Raw genomic sequence first — 19257 nt, 5'->3', positions numbered from 1 at the left:
GCTTTCTATCTGCATCTCTGTTCATCTTGTTATACATTCTTAAAAACCTGTTTTGTTGTTCAGATGCTGTAACGTGTATATGGATGAATGAGTCGTGCAACACCATTATCACAGGAGGAATGGACCGACAGATTCTGTTCTGGAAATTACACTACTGACTTCTTTACCCCAGAACTGAAGATTTTACTTCCCCCACCAATCCTGTGCAATAGCGCTTTGCTTGGTTTTGCTTAAAGGACTGTGCCTTAACTACTCACTGTGACCATTGTTTTGTCCAAGGTAAAAAAAATACCAACATCCCAAGGGGCTGCAATAGGTGTCATGAAGGATGGTTAATAGGGGACCTTTAAAGCATAGGATTGCCATTGCTGCAAGAATGAAGGGAAACCAACAATTTTAGGTACATATATATGCATATACACTATTGTGCAATCACGTGCCAGAAATATACTTGCATTGGGGTAACCCATGCAATTCATATCTATAAAAGTGACATTTAGAATAGGTCTGGCTGCTATAACCCAAGGCCCCCATATGGCACATTAGCATACTCTACTAGTACTACTGCTTCTCCTAGCTGGTGTGCAGGGGGCTGGTACTTATGGACTGGTTACTCATGCAACAAAGACTTGAGCCCACACTGCCATCCCAACCTGCCCTGAATGGAGCAGGCCAACGTTCACATTGTGAGCAGCTTGGGTCATTGCTAAAGGAAGAATGCTGTATGATTCACTTTGGCAACCATTGGCACAAAAGCACCCGGGAATGACACTGCCAGAATCACTCAGCCATTTCAGCTGGGCACGGGGTGGTGCCAGTCGTAGTTCTGCACAAGCTGGAAAGGGTTCCTTTAGTTGCTCTACACCTCTCTATAAGCAATGGTCATTAATGAAGCATGATTGTTTTATTATCCCCAATCCTGAGTGGTTTTAGAAAGTTCCAAACCTCTTTTAATATCTGGATAATGCACAAGATTTTTTTCTGTCCTAGAAGGGCAGGCCCTTCTGCCAAACCCTTATAAGACAAGTATTGCTACAGTAAGTGTATAGAAACAACACACACCTGTAATCATGCTATATACACACAATAAAGCTTCTGAAGGAAATAGGATTCTCAGTATTGGGCAAGTTTTGGCTGCTGCTGCTGCACTTTTACTCCCAGCGCGGCAAGATTTTGCCTCTCTCTGCAAAAGGCAGTTAACCAAAGTCACTCTTCTTCCTTGTGGAATACACCACCACCACCACGTGATATGGTTGCTCTTATAGAGCATAAGTACATCGTTGTATATAAATGTTTATTTTTTAAACAAGTGAAAATAAACAAGAGATGAGACTGGAGATAGTTACTTGTATTTATTATTTTAAGCATGATACGTTGTATACAAAATATATAGGACTGGAATTTAAGAGAAACCAAATGTAAACCAGTTACTGCTCAAACACGAAGGCTGGAATTCACTGAAACACAGCAGTAGCTCAGTGCTTAGGGACTACAGCATGCATGTTAGCCAATCAGAGTGAGCCTTTCCCTAGAGAGTCTACAAATACAGGTGCAGGGGATGGAGCTACCATAATAATAAGAAAGTCAGCAGCAAACTGAGGAGATCCTTATCTAAAATACATTCTTGATTTCAGAGACGTTAAGCTAAATTACAGTTAGTATCCTGATCTGTCGATAGAAATTTATTGCATGCATTTGACATTCCTGCCTTACATTATGAAAATAGCTATCTCATACATGAAATATAAAATTACAGCATATTTATACAGCAGGCAAGCCTTCTGAGCTGCAGAAAGACATGCCTACAAACAGAATAGTGCACTTGCCTCCTGGTTTGGATCAGATGTATAATGGGACTGAGTATGGCTCATGGCTGAAGCACTGTACAGAAGAATTAACTCTTGCATTCCTGTGACAGACAGACTTTAGTTCTGTGTGGCAAGCAGTTCTGCAACACCAAAAGTTGCCTATCCTGGATCTAGAGCAGAAGTCCAGATGTTGCACTACAACTCCCAGCATCCCACCGACAGTGGTAGTCAACATCTGGAAGTTGGACCGTTGCCCAGAACTGATCACGGTACAGGTGTTTGTTTGCTCCTAGTAGGATTTTAAAGAATTAGAAATCATCAAAATTAGGTCATTGCTTCCAACAGAAAATAATTATACATGTTCTACCCCCTGCTAGAGGGACAGTAGCACACACAGTCTAGGTGGCTTGCTATTTGCTTGCTCAGTTATACAATGGAAATGCTAACATGCAGTGTTAAAAATCTCGTTCTGTAAGACGCTATCCTGACAGCTGCTGAGTAAAAAGTCCAAGCTCAGCCAATATCAAATGTTCAGGAAAATGCTTCCCCCTTAAACCTCAGGAACAGAATGATCCATTAAGTTCTTCAAAACACTGGAAGCCATTCTGTGGGAGGAATAAATATGTAGGTGAGTCCACATGTTATTATCCATGATCGGTCTATATGTACATCAAGGGAAATGTATTCAGTTGCATGTCAAATGGGTGGTTCACCTTTAAGTTAACACATTATAGAATGGCTAATTTTAAGCAACTTTTCAACTGGCTTTTTTTTCTTTTTTAGTTTTTGAATTATTTGCCTTCTACTTCTGACTCTTTCCAGCTTTCAAAGGTCACTGACCCCAACATATAAAAACAAATGTGCTTTAAGACTACAATTTTATTGTTATTGCTGTTTTTTACTAGAATTTTTTTCTATTCAGGCCCTCTCCTATTTATATTCCACTCTCCCATTTAAATAAATGCAGTTCTCCAGTTTGGAATTTTAGCAGCTATATGGTTGCTAGGGTCCAACTTACCATAGCAACCATATAGCTGCTAAAATTCCAAACTGGAGAGCTGTTAAATAACTGGAAAACTAAACATAATGAAACATGAAAATCAACTGCAAATTGTCTCAGAATATCCCTCTACACATTGTGCAAAAGTTAACTTAAAGGTGAACAACCCTTTACAACTGTTTGTGTTTGTTACTATTTGTGAGTCTGTATATTATATATAGATAGATATAGATAGAGATGAGAGAATATATATATATATATATATATATATATATATATATATATATATATATATATATAAACAAGCAAGAAATATATGATAGATTACAAATCAGATTTCTACACTTACCTTTTAACCATATGTTCAAAAATGTAGGATGGCATAACGGTAAGGGTCACCACATTTGCAGATGTTGCGAGTAATTCAGCAACCTGAGAATCCTGTTGTGAAAAGCACTCCGGTTAAGTCTCGCCTTCCATGTACTGTAGCTCATTTACATGCTATTTACTGTCAGGCTCAAAACACACTCTACAACATTATAACATTTATAATATTTTAGTTGTGATAACTGGACCCTGCCTCATTTTGGTTGACTATACTGACAGTTATACAAGGGATGTTTAAAGCAGTGAGTCTGTAGTGAGGAAGCTTAACTGTGCCGGGGGGATTAATTTATGAACTGAATGACAAAAAGATGCCGACTATGAGCCCTCTACACAATGCAACTGCTGTTTATTCTTGTACTGGCCAATATTTTATTTGTAGCCAATTAACCATGTACACCTCAAAGCATTAACGTCCTACATCTAGGCTCATTCATATTACTGAATGTACATGGCAGGGCTTCATACACGCAGAAGCCTTCATACTCTGAGACTGCAGTGATTTCTTTTCCTAGCAGTTCTACTGTGCTAAAATCTTGTAAGGAGAGAGCATCTCTCTAAGCTCTCATAATCTCAGGGAAGCCAAAATTGTATTTGTAACTGCGTAAAATGCATTGGAGAAAGCACCAACCCCACTAGAAAATGACAACTGTATCAGACCTCACAGGAAAAAACACTCCCAGCTGACACCCTTCTAACACACTTAAGCTGGCCATACTTTGAATGATCCACTTATTTGGATTTGGTGAGGTTTTCAAACCAGCAAATCTTTTCCTAATATCCCCACACTGGGCCTCAGGAAAAACAATCAGATCACACTGACAGGCCATCAGTATGGAAACTGCATCAACGAGCCAAATGAAAACTCTTCCTGTATTGACCCACGGGACCTATTTGCTATGTAGACTTCACATGACATATCCATTTGTACCCATACCTTTAATCCAATCACATTTTGGCCATTAATTTCACAAAGATTGTGGTCAGTGAGGAGGCCGTTCCTTGCTGCTGAGCTGTCTTTGACAATGGAGGTGATTTTGCCATTTTTAAATATAAATCCGACATGTCCCGTACTGTCTTTGTGCATGGTGATCGTGCGCTCAAAGGGCCTGAAAATATATAACAAATGACAAAATGTTAGTCTTGTGCAATGATAGTCTGACTTCTGCTATTTCCTTTGGATATTTACAGCAAACTAAGCACCCTGGCCAGTATATGGGACAATGGGAGACAGGAATGCTCATTGAATGAGTAACTTTAAAACTGATTTTGCTATACTTTATATTATAATATATATATATAATATTATGTGTATATAATATTCTGCGCACTAAGCCAGGGGGGACGATTATTAATATTGGGACTGGACACCCATTATTATAGGATATGGTTGCTTTGGGAGCAGTAAAAATGATTTTGTATTTACAGAGTTATTATTCTTAATAGCCTATGAATTGTGTGACGACAGACAATTTAGCAACCATACTGTGTATAATTTCATGTGCGAAGGCCCCTCTCATTCTTGCCACCTTGTGTTTATGGGTTAGGGTTTATTTTAAACATGGCTTTCTAAGAAAATTATGTACAATCATCATTATACCAATTAAGTCTTGTTTTGGAAGTAATCATTGTTAACAAAGAGTCTTTTGATGTTTCTCTGCTCAAAAATGACGTTACTGAGCAGAAAAACCATGAGAGTTTGATTTAGAAGAGTTTATATCCTTAATAATGTATATAATTATAAGTAAGGCTTTATAAAGTGCCGTTTTCACTATGTGTGAGAATTTCCATAATAAATATTGTGTATGTTTTACTGCACCTCCCTGCAGTGCTTGGCCTGCCCACGGAATAACACAGTTATACATAACCGTAGATCTAACCTGTCACGAACAATCATAGAGATCCTTTCTCCAGAGACTTGCTTGAGAATTTTGTGCGATTTATCCGAGCTCCATCCAGCACAGTTCTCTCCATTTATCTGTAAGATCTGATCTCCAAACTTCAGGCCAGCCAAGGATGCTGGAGAGTTGGTTTGTACAAGCTGCACAAAGATTCCCTTAAAAAGAGGAGCAAAGAAGTTGCAAAATAAAAATAATCTACACTTTGTCAGGTTTAAGAGTAACTTATTTACAATTTATCTCATGGTTAACTGTGAAAATAGAAATTCCTGGGTTACAAGGAAGAAGCACTAGTGTCTTAGCATAGATTTCAGCCAGGGCACTATTTGCAAGGAATGTTTAATTACCCTTAATGCTTGGATGAATTAGTACTGCAAACTCTGGATTACTCCCACAATCCAAAGGATAATTGGCTCCTAGTAAAACTGACGTGTGTATAAAATATAGGGAACTAGGAGTGTATGCTCCAATGTAGCAGGGACGGATACTATGTTTAATCTCTAAAACACTGATAAGCAATATCACATGTATGAAAATAAAGCATAACAATAATGGCCACTGTATTTTATATTGCGCTGTAATGTGTGTTTACATCACAAAATGCTTATTAACCAATGTGTTCCCTTGATACAAGTTAATCAAGAGAGAACGAATAAAATGAAACCCACTGAAACAGATAATTGAAAAAGATTTTTTGTTTATAATCCAATTCCACCATTTTGCTAAAATTTGCCATGAGAGGCCCCTAAATTCTGCAGATTCCTTGTCCCTGATCAGAATCAGTACTGCTCTGGCAAATGTTGAGCATTTACTCTTTAGCAGCATATTATAAGGAATAAGTGGCTAAGCCTACATGTCCCAAGTGGCATGTCAATCCCTGACATTAGCCTGACCCAAGTCATTAGCCCGAGTATTGATTAACTCACAGGGAGCGCATCTGCAGTATGGCATAGTTGTTCCATCCTTACTTACATTGTCAATGGATTTCAGGCGAAGGCCAATCTTTCCATCCTGATCTTTACATAATATGGCTTCCCGAATCCCCTGCTTGATTTCTGCTCTGCGGATTCCAACATCATTTCCAGACACTGGAGCTACCATGTTGTTTAAAGCCGTTGGTATCGCTACCTGGTTCTAGAGAGGAATATAAAACCAGCAGCCAATGACAGAACTGCATCACATAATATCAATTATCAAACTGATTTTTACCTAGTAAGGATAACAAGAAACTTATTTTTGGTGGGCTAAAGAATACAGTCCTAGCTACAAATATGGACATAGATAAAGGAATTTTGAGAATAATACAGGCTTTTTGTAATCAATATTTATGTAGTTATGGTTTTATGATATTTTTGGTAAATGAAGCCTATGAGGAGTGAAATGCCTCTAAATGTGTGTGTTATTTGGTTTCTACTCTGTGCATCGCACACCACCAAATGTACCTCAGAGCGAAGAATGTGCTATAAAATAAGCTCTGAATATATTTCTTTATCTAATGAAATGCTGTAATCTGATTGGACAGTTGCAGATGAATGGTTACATACCCCACCAGAAGGTACCAAAGACATATTTTTATGAATTTCATCTTCACTGAGACTTAAGCCCATGTACTGTTCCAGTTCTGGATAAAGCTTAGGGTACATCCCTGTACAAAAAGAAAACACAGACTATTGGTCTCTTGGTTATGAAGGATTTCTGAATGCAGCACAACACCTACTAGTCAGTTTTAATATATATATATATATGTTATACAGGTCTGATTCACTCAACCCCTACTAAATCTTTCCCCACCGAGTCACTGAGTAACCCACCATCCATTTTTCATAGGCCTCTATGATGATCCAATATATTGGCCTAGGACTATAAACAATCACATCATCCCAATTAGGCCCACTGTTGGCTACATGGGGAAAAGATCTGCTCTTTTGGGAACCTCACTAAACAAGTTTTTGTGTATGGCCAACTAATGATGAAGTATATAAATAAGTCTGTAGACATTACCTCCATATTGAGGAGCTGATGCTGAAGCAGCAGGCAATATTGCTGGATTGACTGGGTTTGCAGAAAAAGTTGTCTGTGCCTGTAGAAAAACAAAACACACATAATTCAATATAGCAATTTATAAAGAACACCCTTCAGCTACATAATGTGCAGTTCAGGTGAATAGAAAAGGTATATTAAGATATTATTGTGCATGTTATTTAAAAAGTACAATGTACGGCTTTGTTTTAACCTGCAATCGAATTTAGCTGACAGATCTAAATATGGCTATATAAACAGAAGGAAGAACTCACTGTTTGTCTAACAAGTGGATCTTTAACCAGTGCAACCACATACATAGTGGGTCTAATGTGTCTGATCCAAGAAGTTGGTCCTTAGGCCAACAATCAGATTATAAAGTGGGTTCTGATTAAGCACAGTTTGACCACCGATACAACAGGCCAATTGCGTCCTGATTAGATTTTGGCTCTAGAAATGCTTCCAATCTGGCCAAGAATGAATTGGCTGGAGATAACTTGCCAACAATATTAAAAATAAAACCCTGGGATCCGGTTTCTGATTCCTTACTTGCACTTATGCCTCTTTTTTAATATTCCTGGATTTTATGTTTTAATTCAGTTTTACTACGTTGACCTAAGTCGGTAAAATCAAGGGTTAATCAAGGCCCCAGAACTATAAACATTGCACAAGCTGCAGAAAACAGCACCGACTCCATGATGCTAGCAACAGGGCAGCTATGCCTGGGAAATATCATATTGTCCCCTCGGGGTTAACAGGTCACATTCTTGAAGTGATCTCATATACAAACAGCACTCTGCTTTTCTGCTGCTGTGCATAAGCAATGAAGGATCAACAGAACAAAGAGTTATAAATTAGTCATTTGTTTCCTTTAAAAAAAAAACAAAAACCTATATCCATTAGAAACCATAGAAGGCAGCGGCTTTTTGTTCCAGTGAATAAAGCAGATCAATCAAGCTAAGATAAATAAATGATTGTAGGAAGCTACTGGACAGCTCATGCACAAGCAGTAAAAGCCCATTACCTGGCGCTCAGCAATTTTCTTTGGGGCTTTACAAGGACACATACTATTAACGTTCAAAGACCATGGCACTTAGCAATTCCAGTCAGGCTGAATCCCTCTTCTTTTTCAATGCTCCTCACAAATTTCACAGTGCAAGTGGAGAAGAATAAACCACTGTACTCATACTCATTGGAGTGAATAACAGTGCCTTTGATTCTGACTATTTAACTGCTCATACTGGACTAAAAAAAAGTTCTGTTTTCGGTAACACTGTTCAAAAAAATAAAGGGCATGCTGACCCAAAATTATAAATGTGCCTTATAAATGAAAATGTAATTCTAAGCAACTTTGCAATATGCACTTGTTAAAATATTCAGTGCTTTTAAAGTTATTTGTAAATACAGCAGCTACAGAAAGCAATATTTGCTTAAACTCCTTTTTGGGTTTTTTTTTTAAACAATGTTGCGAAAGTCCAAGTTCCCAAGCAAAGACAGAGCTGTAAACCTGTAAATCAGCTGGGTTGTTTTACACTGTGTCAACAGTCTGGGCCAGGGGCAGGGAATAGAAAGGCACACAAATTACATATACAAATAACATAAAAACTGTATTGAATTTATACAGCAAAGTTGCTAAGAATTACGTTTTCTTTTATTAGGCAAAAGGTGCAGAAGCCAACCAACCTTAACATCTCAGAACAAATCCACCTGTAACATTTGGCTAACGGTGGATCTCTGCTCCGAACAGCACTTTCTATATGATCCAAAACAAACCTACTTACCTGAACATGGGCTCCCATGCAATACTGAAAACAGGACATCCCCTCCACTTCCATAAAACATAGTGTATATTTAATGTCAAATGAAAGACCTTGAATAGATCAATTTAGCAATAAAAGCCAAGGTATAAACAAACTCACCTGGATGACTTTGTCAACCTTCAGGTCCTCCAGTGAGGGATACAGAGACATTTTTACAGACCTGGGGGTGGGAAAAAAAATGTTACACATGATGGATGTTGCTAGAAACTGGCCTGGTTTATGGGCACTTGTGGAGTTTGGTTTCCATCCCACCCCACACTCACATCTGCATCGGTGTATGTATTGTGTGAATCTCCCCATAGCAGTAATGTTCAGACTGTAGCAAAGGAAAGCTACTTTATATGACACTATAATACATTAACATTCACCTGATAAAGGTAATATAGTTTTAGTTTGTGGTAAGTTTTACCTTTCCTTTCAACTCCTCTAATAGAAATAACTGCCTAGGAAATGTCTTCATTCTTAGTTGCTATTTAAGAGAAAATGAAATGGAAGGTAAAAATATAAAATGTTCCTTTTATTTACATTATTTAGCCACAAGTACCCAGACACCCCTTCGAACAACCAGAATTGGCTATTCACGCTTCACCCATTGCTGACACAAACCACTGACCCACCGCCACTAAATCATTACCAACAGAGAGCTCAGCTCAGTTTCAACATGGCCCCTTTCCAGCAAGTTTATTGAAATATATGCCGAGAAGTCAAGTGAAGTGGAGGTTTCTAGGCACACTGGCAGTTCAGTCACACAGTGACAGAAAGGGGCTGCCGAGAGCTGAAGCTTGTTGTGCATCAATATTTTATGTTCTCAGACACAACCTCGAGGTTCCAAATGGTCTGCAACGTCTGCACTACAGATGCTGTAAATCCAATTATTTGGGATTTGGTCAAAACCTGAATCTTTTGTGAAAGATTTGCCAAATACAGAACCCAAATCCTAATTTGTATTGGCAAATTAAGCCCCCGAAGACTTAAAAATTAATTTTAAGGACTCGGTTCAGCCTGGACCATGTAATATGGCATTTACAGCCATGTTTATTTTTAGGTTTTCCTCCTCCTTTAATTTTTATACATAAAAAAAAATGACAAAACTGGTTTCCCTTATTTCACCAGCCTTTCAAGTTATGCAATTATGGTAAGTACAAGGAAAGCCAATTCGATATAATGAACATGACTCGTGACTTTATAAGAGGATTAATGCATCATGACCACAAGCAGATGACTGTCATATGATCTGCTTGCAAAGAAAGCAGCTTGCAAACCATTTACTTAGTGTTCCTGAAATTCCACATCCAGCAACACATGTTTTACATGTTTCAAAAAAGTACTGCAGTACAACCTGTTCATACTGGAGTGGTCATGATCAGTTATTTACTTACATAGACATGATAGGTTTCCCTTTGTCCTTCCATGCTCTGCCGGCCCTGCCTGTGTGCGCCATGCTCTGCCGGCCCTGCCCGTGTGCGCCATGCTCTGCCGGCCCTTTGCTACCTGTGTGTACAATGCTCTGTCTGCCCTATACTACCTGCGGAAGATGAACCTGGCCGGGGGCCTGTTCTGGTAGTTTGTCAGCATTTTGAAATAGTTAGAGGGTCCGTGAGGGGTTTTATTATGTGCTGGAGGTTGCTGTGAACCACCATTACTGTGGCTATGGTCTTAAAAGCTCTTGAGATAACATGGGTGTGGTTTGAAGTAGGTGTGGTTTAAAAAGGGGGAGTGGTCAAAACTGTCTTCTATGATCAACCCTCCAGCACGTAGGCCAGAAAAATTCCAGCCTTTGATACCACAGAAGTTGGACAGCACTGTTATAATGAATGAAAATAACTGAATGAAAAAAAATGAAAATAAAGTAGAATATGTAGAAGTTTCTGGGCCCCAAATTAGAATATTACACAAAATATATTTGCAATCAATCAGGACCTATCTAAGCTCCTTTGCACAATTAGAGATTATTAAATGGGCTCTTACATAAGCCCTCTTACAAATGTAAAAGATGAATGCTCTACGTTCTCTTCTGAACAATATTTTAATGACTGTTTTACAATATTAAGCTTTTAAAACAATTTTCACAGTTAAGTAGTGCAGCTCTCTTTAAAGGTACAGTCATGGATTCATTTATAGACTGAAACTGCTATTTAACAGACATATACAAATTACAAATATATTTACTTCTTTATATATGCATTTATATAGGGAATCCTATCTTGCCCTTAATGTCAGTCATGTCAAATTTGGTGAGTAATCAGAGTTGCCATTTTTTGGTTTTGTAAAACTGGACGGGCAGGGATTAGATACATCAGCATGGGGACAGGGGAGCTGGGAAATGAGGACAAGCTGCTTTAAAGTACACAGCCCAGGGAAATACACACAGATGCCAACCCTAAAATCACATGCTATCTCTGAACAGTGTTGCTTTCCAGTAATTTAAAGCGGTCATGCTAGTCTAGCATTTGGAGGGAACAACTTAGTTGGCGCAGAAGGAAATTATTTTAGCTTCTCACATAAATAAATTAAGCAAAACTCATGGTGCCTTAGCAGCTGGGCTTACCAGGGTAGAGAGAAGGAACTCACCGTACCAAAATAAGGCACAGCTCAGAATATAATTAGTACAAGTATAGGACCCGTTATCCAGAATGCTCTGGACCAAGGGTATTCTGGATAAGGGGTCTTTCCATAATTTGGATCTCCATACTATAAGTCTACTAAAAATCAATAAAACATTAAATAACGCCAATAGGATTGTTTTGCATCCATTAAGGATTGTTTGTATCTTAGTTGGGATCAATTATAATGAACTGTTTTATTTCTACAGAGAAAAGGGAAATCAGTTTTAAAATTCTGAATTATTAGATTGAAATGGAGTCTATGGGAGACAGGCTTTCCGTCGGAGCTTTCTGGATAATGGGTTTCCTGATAGGGGACCCCATACCTGTACTGCTTTTTAAAATCAAATAATAAAAGTGAAATTTATTAAAAAAAATGTTCTTTCTTGTAAACAGGAAACAATGGTCAATGCGGTGAGCCTGTTTAGCAATAAATGAGAAACACGTAAGTTTGTGAAGAGAAAAAGTTAATTCTATAGAAGGTTACCTACAGCACAAAGGTTTTCAGACTTTTGCATTTCAAGCCCTTAGGCTTTAATTTTTTTTTTACTTTAGAAGAAGAAATTGCAAGCAGGAAAATAACTGAAAATCAATGGGCAGTTCTGCCAATCAATAGGGAGACTACACAACATTAGGCAATATAGTACACAGAAAGTAATAGTTCACCCTTACGTTAACATTTAGTATGTAACATATTGTCCCTTTCAACTTGTCAGTTGGACTTGATATTTTTTTTTATTATTTGCCTTTCTCTTCTGTCTCCTTCCAGCTTTCAGTTTAGGACTGGCAGCCAAAGAAAACAGCTTTCACACTGACCACGCCAACGAAAAAAAATTATTGCTCTGTGAAGCTAAAATGTTATTGTTACACATTATTGCTTAATTTCCTATTCAGGCCTCTTATGTTCTTCTACCAGTCTCTTATTCACACCACTGCCTGCTAGCAATAGCTGTTGAAATCCCAAAGCAGAGAGCTACTTGTGGTGGCTACAAAATAGACAATACTGAGAATTGTCTCTACATGTGTTTTTGCAGAGACAATTTGCATTATTGTCTACAAGAGGGTTTTTTTCTGGTGTTTTGTAGCCATGACAAGTAGCTCCGAGTATCATAGTCCTTAAACACACCTTGTTTTGACCTGGCCCTAACCTCAGCTGGTGGAAAAGAAAATCTGGTGGATTGCGGGCAGTGAAAATATGACATATATGCTGGATGATAAGATGGACAAATATGACCAAATATGGAACCCCTGGATACAAAGACATTCCCAGGACACAAATAATGTCAACCTGTAACGACGTTTGCCCGGTCAATCAGATAATATTATTATTATTATGTTATTGTTTGTACATTTACTTTATTTCTACCTCCATTTTCCTCCTCTCACATTCATCTACTTTCTCTCCCCTCCTTCTCCCTTTCATCACTAGGTATAATAATAAAAAAAACCAACAAAACACAAATACAAGTGTATTGTAGAAATGATACTGAAACTGAGGCTGCCAGAGACCCTGCAATGTTATCAGGAGAGACAGAATCAGCAGCACCTATTGGCCTCTAAAACATGGTTTTACCAAAGGATCGGTCTTGCACATGTCTGCCTGATACATAACACTATCATGTCAGATATAGGCAGCTTAAGCTTTCTTAGGTTTAGAGCTGGGCGGTATGACCAAAAATTTATATCACGGTATTTTTCAAAATTATATCGGTATCACGGTATTTGACGGTATATAAATAAAAAATAAATAATAAATATTGGTGGCCCCCCCCACCCCCCCAACAACCCCAACCCCAGCCCCCCCAACCCCCCCAGCCACAACCCCAGCCCCCCAACCCCAGCCACAACCCCCACAGCCCCCCAACCCCAGCCACAACCCCCACAGCCCCCCCAGCCACAACCCCCCAGCACCAGCCACAACCCCCCAGCCCCAGCACCAGCCACAACCCCCCCAGCCCCAGCCACAACCCCCCAACCCCAGCACCAGCCACAACCCCAGCACCAGCCACAACCCCCCAGCACCAGCCACAACCCCCCCAGCACCAGCCACAACCCCCCCAGCCCCAGCCCCAGCCACAACCCCAGCACCAGCCACAACCCCCCCAACCCCAGCACCAGCCACAAACCCCCCCAACCCCAGCACCAGCCACAAACCCCCCCAACCCCAGCACCAGCCACAACCCCAGCCCCAGCCACAACCCCAGCACCAGCCACAACCCCCCCAACCCCAGCACCAACCCCAGCACCAGCCACAACCCCAGCCACAACCCCAGCACCAGCCACAACCCCCCCAGCACCAGCCACAACCCCCCCAGCACCAGCCACAACCCCCCAGCACCAGCCACAACCCCCCAGCACCAGCCACAACCCCCCCAACCCCAGCACCAGCCCCAGCCCCAGCCCCAGCGATGCGTCCTAGCGACGTCGCGTGCGCGCCGACGTCACATGCGCGCCGACGTCACGTGCGCACGGGCGCAACCCGGATGTAATTGGATAAAAACTGCAGGAGGCGCGCATACCGGTATAGCGGTATGTTCAAAAATCATATCGTTTTTTTTTCAAAAACCGGTATACCGGTTAAACCGGTATACCGCCCAGCACTACTTAGGTTTACAAAGCGGTCTGCAAATCTTTATCAGCAGTTTTCAAAATTTAAAGGAGAAGGAAAGGCTAGTAAAGAGTTAATCTCAAGCTGCAGGCATACCTTCAGTTGTCTCAATAATGCCCTTAAGTCTCCCCACATTTCTCCTGTTCAGATGATCAGAAGCCAAACAGGAAGAAAAAACCCTAAGCTGTGTAAAGAAAGTTCCCATAATGCCTCACTCCTGCACAGACACCGAGACCACTGAACATGCTCAGTTAGTAAGACTATGAGTCAGCTTCCTGCTGATTGGCTCAGATCCACATTCCTAAGGGGGGTTGTGAGTTCTTAACATTCTTGAGGGAGGGGGGAGAAGGAGAGAGCAGAGAGCTGAAAGCTGCGTGTCTCTGGCACAGGAATTACAGACACAACTAATCTTTTTTCAGAGAAGTCAGTGCAGTGTTTCTGTGAGTACTTATGGCTGTATTTACATAGACCTTTCTGATAAAGCTTACTTAGTTTTTACTTCTCCTTTAAGACTGTCCCCGTAGATAAAGAGCAGTGACTGGGGGGTGAACCTGAAGGCCAAGGTGGGATTTAGGGAAAATGCCTAAATCTTCTCCTAGATCAGTGCTGTGCAACATTTTCTTGGAAAAGTATGGCCACGACCATAATGTGACTAAATGACTAGCGTGTCCCTATAAGATGACGCCTGGGACAGCTAAACTAAGCTGTGTCCAACACAGCTGCTGTATGGTAAATGTCCTGTGTCTACAACAGAGATAGATTCAAGTTCTGGTGGCTCATAAAATAATAATAATAAAAACAGAGTAAGTAAATTTAGAGTTGTTAATGGCTAGATTTAATTATATGCGTCACCTGTAATTAGCACTGACCAGTTGATTATATGTGCTGATTATGAGAGACACAAGTAAATATAAATGTCGATTTACATTTTCGCCGGTGGGATGGCATTTCGGGGAGATTAGTCGCCCGAGACACAGGAGATTTGTTGCGGGCGACTAATCTCCCTGTGTGCCAGAGCCCTTAGAATCCGAACCAAACCACTGAAAAAAGCTACAGATGCAGAATGTGGCCTTCAGATGGACATATACATACACAAACCTGCATTCACAGATATATAGTGCCACATAATGTTTCCCCTACACACACCCCCAACCAAATGATCACGTGACCAGAAGCATGCACCCACAATACTGATCCTGACTCACATTAAATAAAGTGTGCTAACCAACGACGTTCAGCAGGCAGGAAACCCAGCCTGCAAATTACCAGTTTGTAAATTCCACTGATGTAGGTGCTTATTAATAGAAATAGTACTTTTGGCATGGCCACATTCATGTAATTCTTTAGGCTGCCACCTTACACGGTCAACGGTAAAAATGTCACAGAAAAAAGTCACTTTAACTTGTGATCTTCCTCCATTAGAGGTGTCTGTAGCACCTTCCCTAAACTCATCTACACAACTGTGCCCAAGGTCTCTCACACTTCCTCCTGTCTCTCACCTTATTTAAAGACGATGTTAGTGAAACCAAAGGCCTAAAACACATTTTTTTAACCCTACATTAATGTCTATACCAGATAATCTGGTGTTTAAGAATGCCGTTCGGTCACATGACATGGCTTAGTCCTCCCAAATCCCTTCTGGGTATTGGGGACTCAAAATAGGCAAATGGCTCAGCGGAAACAAGATTTTAAAGGAATCCAAATCACCTCACTTGACCTCTGGCCAATGCCATGGCACCTATTGCTCTATGGATGGTCCCACCATTAGAAATAGCCACACAGGAGAGCGCTGGGCAAGCGTATGTAAGAAATAGAATGGCAAAGTTAGTGAATAAAGAGGCCAAAGTGAGTGAGACAGAAAAGGTGGATTTGTATTACTTAGTCATATCAACCAACTACCCTCCTGTGTTTCTCAAAAAATGTCTATATCTTCTATTCCCCCTTTATGGCAGCTTTTAAGACCCTCAAATGAACATGGGGCCCCAATAAATACGCCCTTTATGCCCCAACTGGAGCTGGTCCCCTAATGGGGCGTAATCACTGGCATAACCAGACATCATTGGGCCCACAGGAAAATTGATATTGGGGACCCCCTAAAATTAAATAAGAATAAGCCCTTCACAAACATTCAGTGAAAGTGTTTATGAGCGGCCCACCCGGCCTCAGGAGTCGCACCCCCCCCCCCCCCCCCCCCTTCCTTAATAGTTCCACCCACGGCCCGTACTACCGCCCAATGAGCTGCCGGGGGGCTCCGGCTCCAGTCACACCTGGGGGACACTGAATGGGCACACCTGCCTGGGAAGCACAACAGCGATGGGGGGGGGGGGGAGAACAAAACTGAGTTGTATGGACCTAAGGGAGGATAATAACCACCCTCTGCCTTGCTGCTGGTGGGACAGCCCAAAATAATGTTTCTGTGAAGAGAAGCTGTAAGGGGGACACTTACCTGCCGGCAGGAGAATAACTCGAAGTGGAAGCCCTTCCCGTTAGTTGCTAACTAGTCCTCCCCACAGCTGCCTTCTCCCGACCCGTCTCTTCACAGCACTGACGTCACGGCACGGAGATGGCGCTGACGGAAGACAAAGGCAGTCGCACACTCGGGCAGAGCAGGGGAGAGCACAGGGAGGAGGGGTGGGCGGGGCTAAGGCGGGAGCAGGAAGGAGGGGTGGGCGGGGTTCAAGGCGGGTGACGTCATTTTCCGAAAAGTCGGCCCCGTGACTGTTGCCAAGGGTAACGGGAAGTTGAAGACTCCGGGGTGGGGTGTTGCTATTTTAATATTCCCATTTCCTCCATTCTTGTTTTCATGAGTTAAACACAGAGAACACAGTCATTTGTTAGGAGCTATCCCCTACCTAGCCGGGAAAAAGTGCGACCCCGCCCCCCCAAGATTGTAAAGGGAAATTTATTGTGCCGGGCCCGGCCCCTTTTTCTTCTGGGTTTTTATTGATATGTAATTTGTATGTTTTATACCATTCTGCTATACAGCACTGCAGAGTGTGTTGGCTCTTTGTAAATGTTTATAGTAAAGGGGGAATGAATGTCCATCACTAGGGTTGCAGGCTGGCTAGTAAAAAATATATAATTAATAGGGAAAACAAAAAAATATAGAAAAGCTGGTGTTTTCCCAGAAAAAGTGGGAGCCCTACCCCTCACACGCATTCTAATAATAACAGGACTGACACAGGGCTGATGTGCCTCCCACACTAACCAACATGCAGTGCAGCTTCTCTCTGTCCCAGCTCCTATACCTAGCCCCTATATACAAGCCTGGGGCCCATAACAAATTTACTGGCAACATACTTGTCTGTAAATTTATGATAACTATTCCATCCACCCCAGGCCTGCCTCCCATCAGCCCTTGCAGCTTCCAAAGAGACTAGCTCTACTTACAAAATGGCCTTCCAGTTCAGCCTGACTACCCTCTTGCGCCATAACCCTTTCCCTTTATGTCACATCCCACTCCTTTGTGCCCACCCTGCTCTCTCATAGCTCCGCTCCTGCCATTAAAATAACTCTTCAAAGGTGGCAAAGCTATCATGGATAAGGGTTGCTACCTTTTTCTGTGGCTAGTACTAGCATTTGGGTTGGTGGGCGGGAAGTGACATTTGAGGGTGTTGCAAGGGTCAGGGAAATGGGCAGACTGGGCAGGGGAAAGGTGCATGGAGCCAGTAAAGGTGGTCATACACATGCAGATTGTAGATGCCGATATCGGTCCCTTGGAAATCGGCCAGATATTGATCGGGCAGGTTAAAAAATTCAGTTGGATCAGGGACCGCATCGGCTCGTTGATGCGGTCTGCGAACGGATAGTGCCTAATACAGACGTTATAATTCGAACTAGTCAAAATTCCCCCGATATCGCCCACCCATAGGTGGGGATATCGGGAGAAGATCCGCTCGCATGGCAACCTTGAGCGGATCTTTATGTGTATGGCCACCTTAAGGGTGAAGACACACAGAGCTACTAGTAGCTAAAAATAGACTATAGACTAAAATAGACTAAAATAGACTATGCTTATCATTTACGGCTGTGACACACAGGGAGATTAGTCACCGTGCCACAAATCTTCCTTGTCGTGGGCGACTAATCTCCCCGAAATGCCATTGCACCGGCTAGAATGTAAATCGCTGGTGGGATGGCATACACGGCAGCTCGATTGGCTGAAGTTTCTTCTCAAGGAAACTTCGGCGACTTTGGCAAATCATGCCGTTGTGTATGCCATCCCACCAGCAATTTACATTCTAGCCCGTAGGATGGCATTTCGGGGAGATTAGTCGCCCGCAACAAGGAAGATTTGTCGCACGGCGACTAATCTCCCCGTGTGTCACAGCCCTTACTTATAATTATCTCTATGTGTGTTTTAGCAGAGGCAATTCTCAGTATTGTCTACGGCAGGGCATTTTCTGGAATTTAGTAGCTATGAAAAAGTAGCTGCTACTAGTAGCCCAGTGTGTCTTCCCCCTAAATGGTGGAGCAGAGACGGACCCATAATGATAAAGGATGACTGTCCGCAATGAGAGGGTCAGGGAAGGGAGGGATATATAGGTCATTACAAATTTACTAGCAAGTACATTGCTAGAAAATTTGTAAAGCCAGTGCCAGCCCTAGCTAATGATTTACCTGCTAGGTAAAATAATGGCCAGGTGGCAACCCTACCCAGGATTAAAGGCATGTATGCATACCCCCCAACTGTCCTGCTTTGAGCGGGACAGTCACGCTTTCTATAGCGCATCCCGCTGTCCCGCATTTCCGTAATAGATTACGGAAATGCGGGACATTCATAGAACGATCCGCGATAGCGGGATGAGAGGGCTTAAAGCTGAGCGCTCCGACTCCTTGCGCTGCTTCTCCTCTTATGTGGCTCCTTCTCCGGCGGTCCCAGGCCCTTTTATAAGGTTGCGCCCGTGCGTAATGACGTCACACGTACACACGGGGCGCAACCTTATAAAAGGGCCTGGGACCGCCGGAGAAGGAGCCACATAAGGAGAGAAGCAGCGCAAGGAGTCGGAGCGTGTATGGGGGGCTCTGTGTATGGGGGGGCTCTGTGTATAAAGGGTACTGTGTATGGGGGGCTCTGTGTATGGGGGCACTGTGTATGGGGGGCTCTGTGTATGGGG

General features: G+C 41.9%; 2 protein-coding genes across 3 annotated transcripts in view; one reads left to right on the top strand and one right to left on the bottom strand.

Annotated features, from left to right (window-relative positions):
* Nucleotides 1-1337, top strand: part of nsmaf (neutral sphingomyelinase activation associated factor) — a 38016-nt gene extending 36679 nt beyond the window's left edge. For both annotated transcript variants that reach the window (NM_001127992.1, XM_031903234.1), the window contains 1 exon segment: nucleotides 64-1337. In NM_001127992.1, the coding sequence (NP_001121464.1) occupies nucleotides 64-158 (95 nt within the window). In that variant the 3' untranslated portion in view covers nucleotides 159-1337.
* Nucleotides 1338-16689, bottom strand: sdcbp (syndecan binding protein). The gene is given in 9 exon segments (NM_001006800.1): nucleotides 1338-2413; nucleotides 3158-3249; nucleotides 4130-4301; nucleotides 5073-5248; nucleotides 6063-6224; nucleotides 6635-6735; nucleotides 7092-7170; nucleotides 9029-9089; nucleotides 16587-16689. Coding segments are annotated over 8 exon segments (888 nt in total). The 5' UTR covers nucleotides 9080-9089; nucleotides 16587-16689; the 3' UTR covers nucleotides 1338-2358.
* Nucleotides 16690-19257: the final 2568 nt, after the last annotated feature.

This window comes from Xenopus tropicalis, chromosome 6 (genome assembly GCF_000004195.4).
Source record: "Xenopus tropicalis strain Nigerian chromosome 6, UCB_Xtro_10.0, whole genome shotgun sequence".
Taxonomy (NCBI): Eukaryota; Metazoa; Chordata; class Amphibia; order Anura; family Pipidae; genus Xenopus; species Xenopus tropicalis.
Note: the sequence above shows the minus strand (reverse complement) of the source record. Positions and strands in the feature narration are given on the sequence as shown.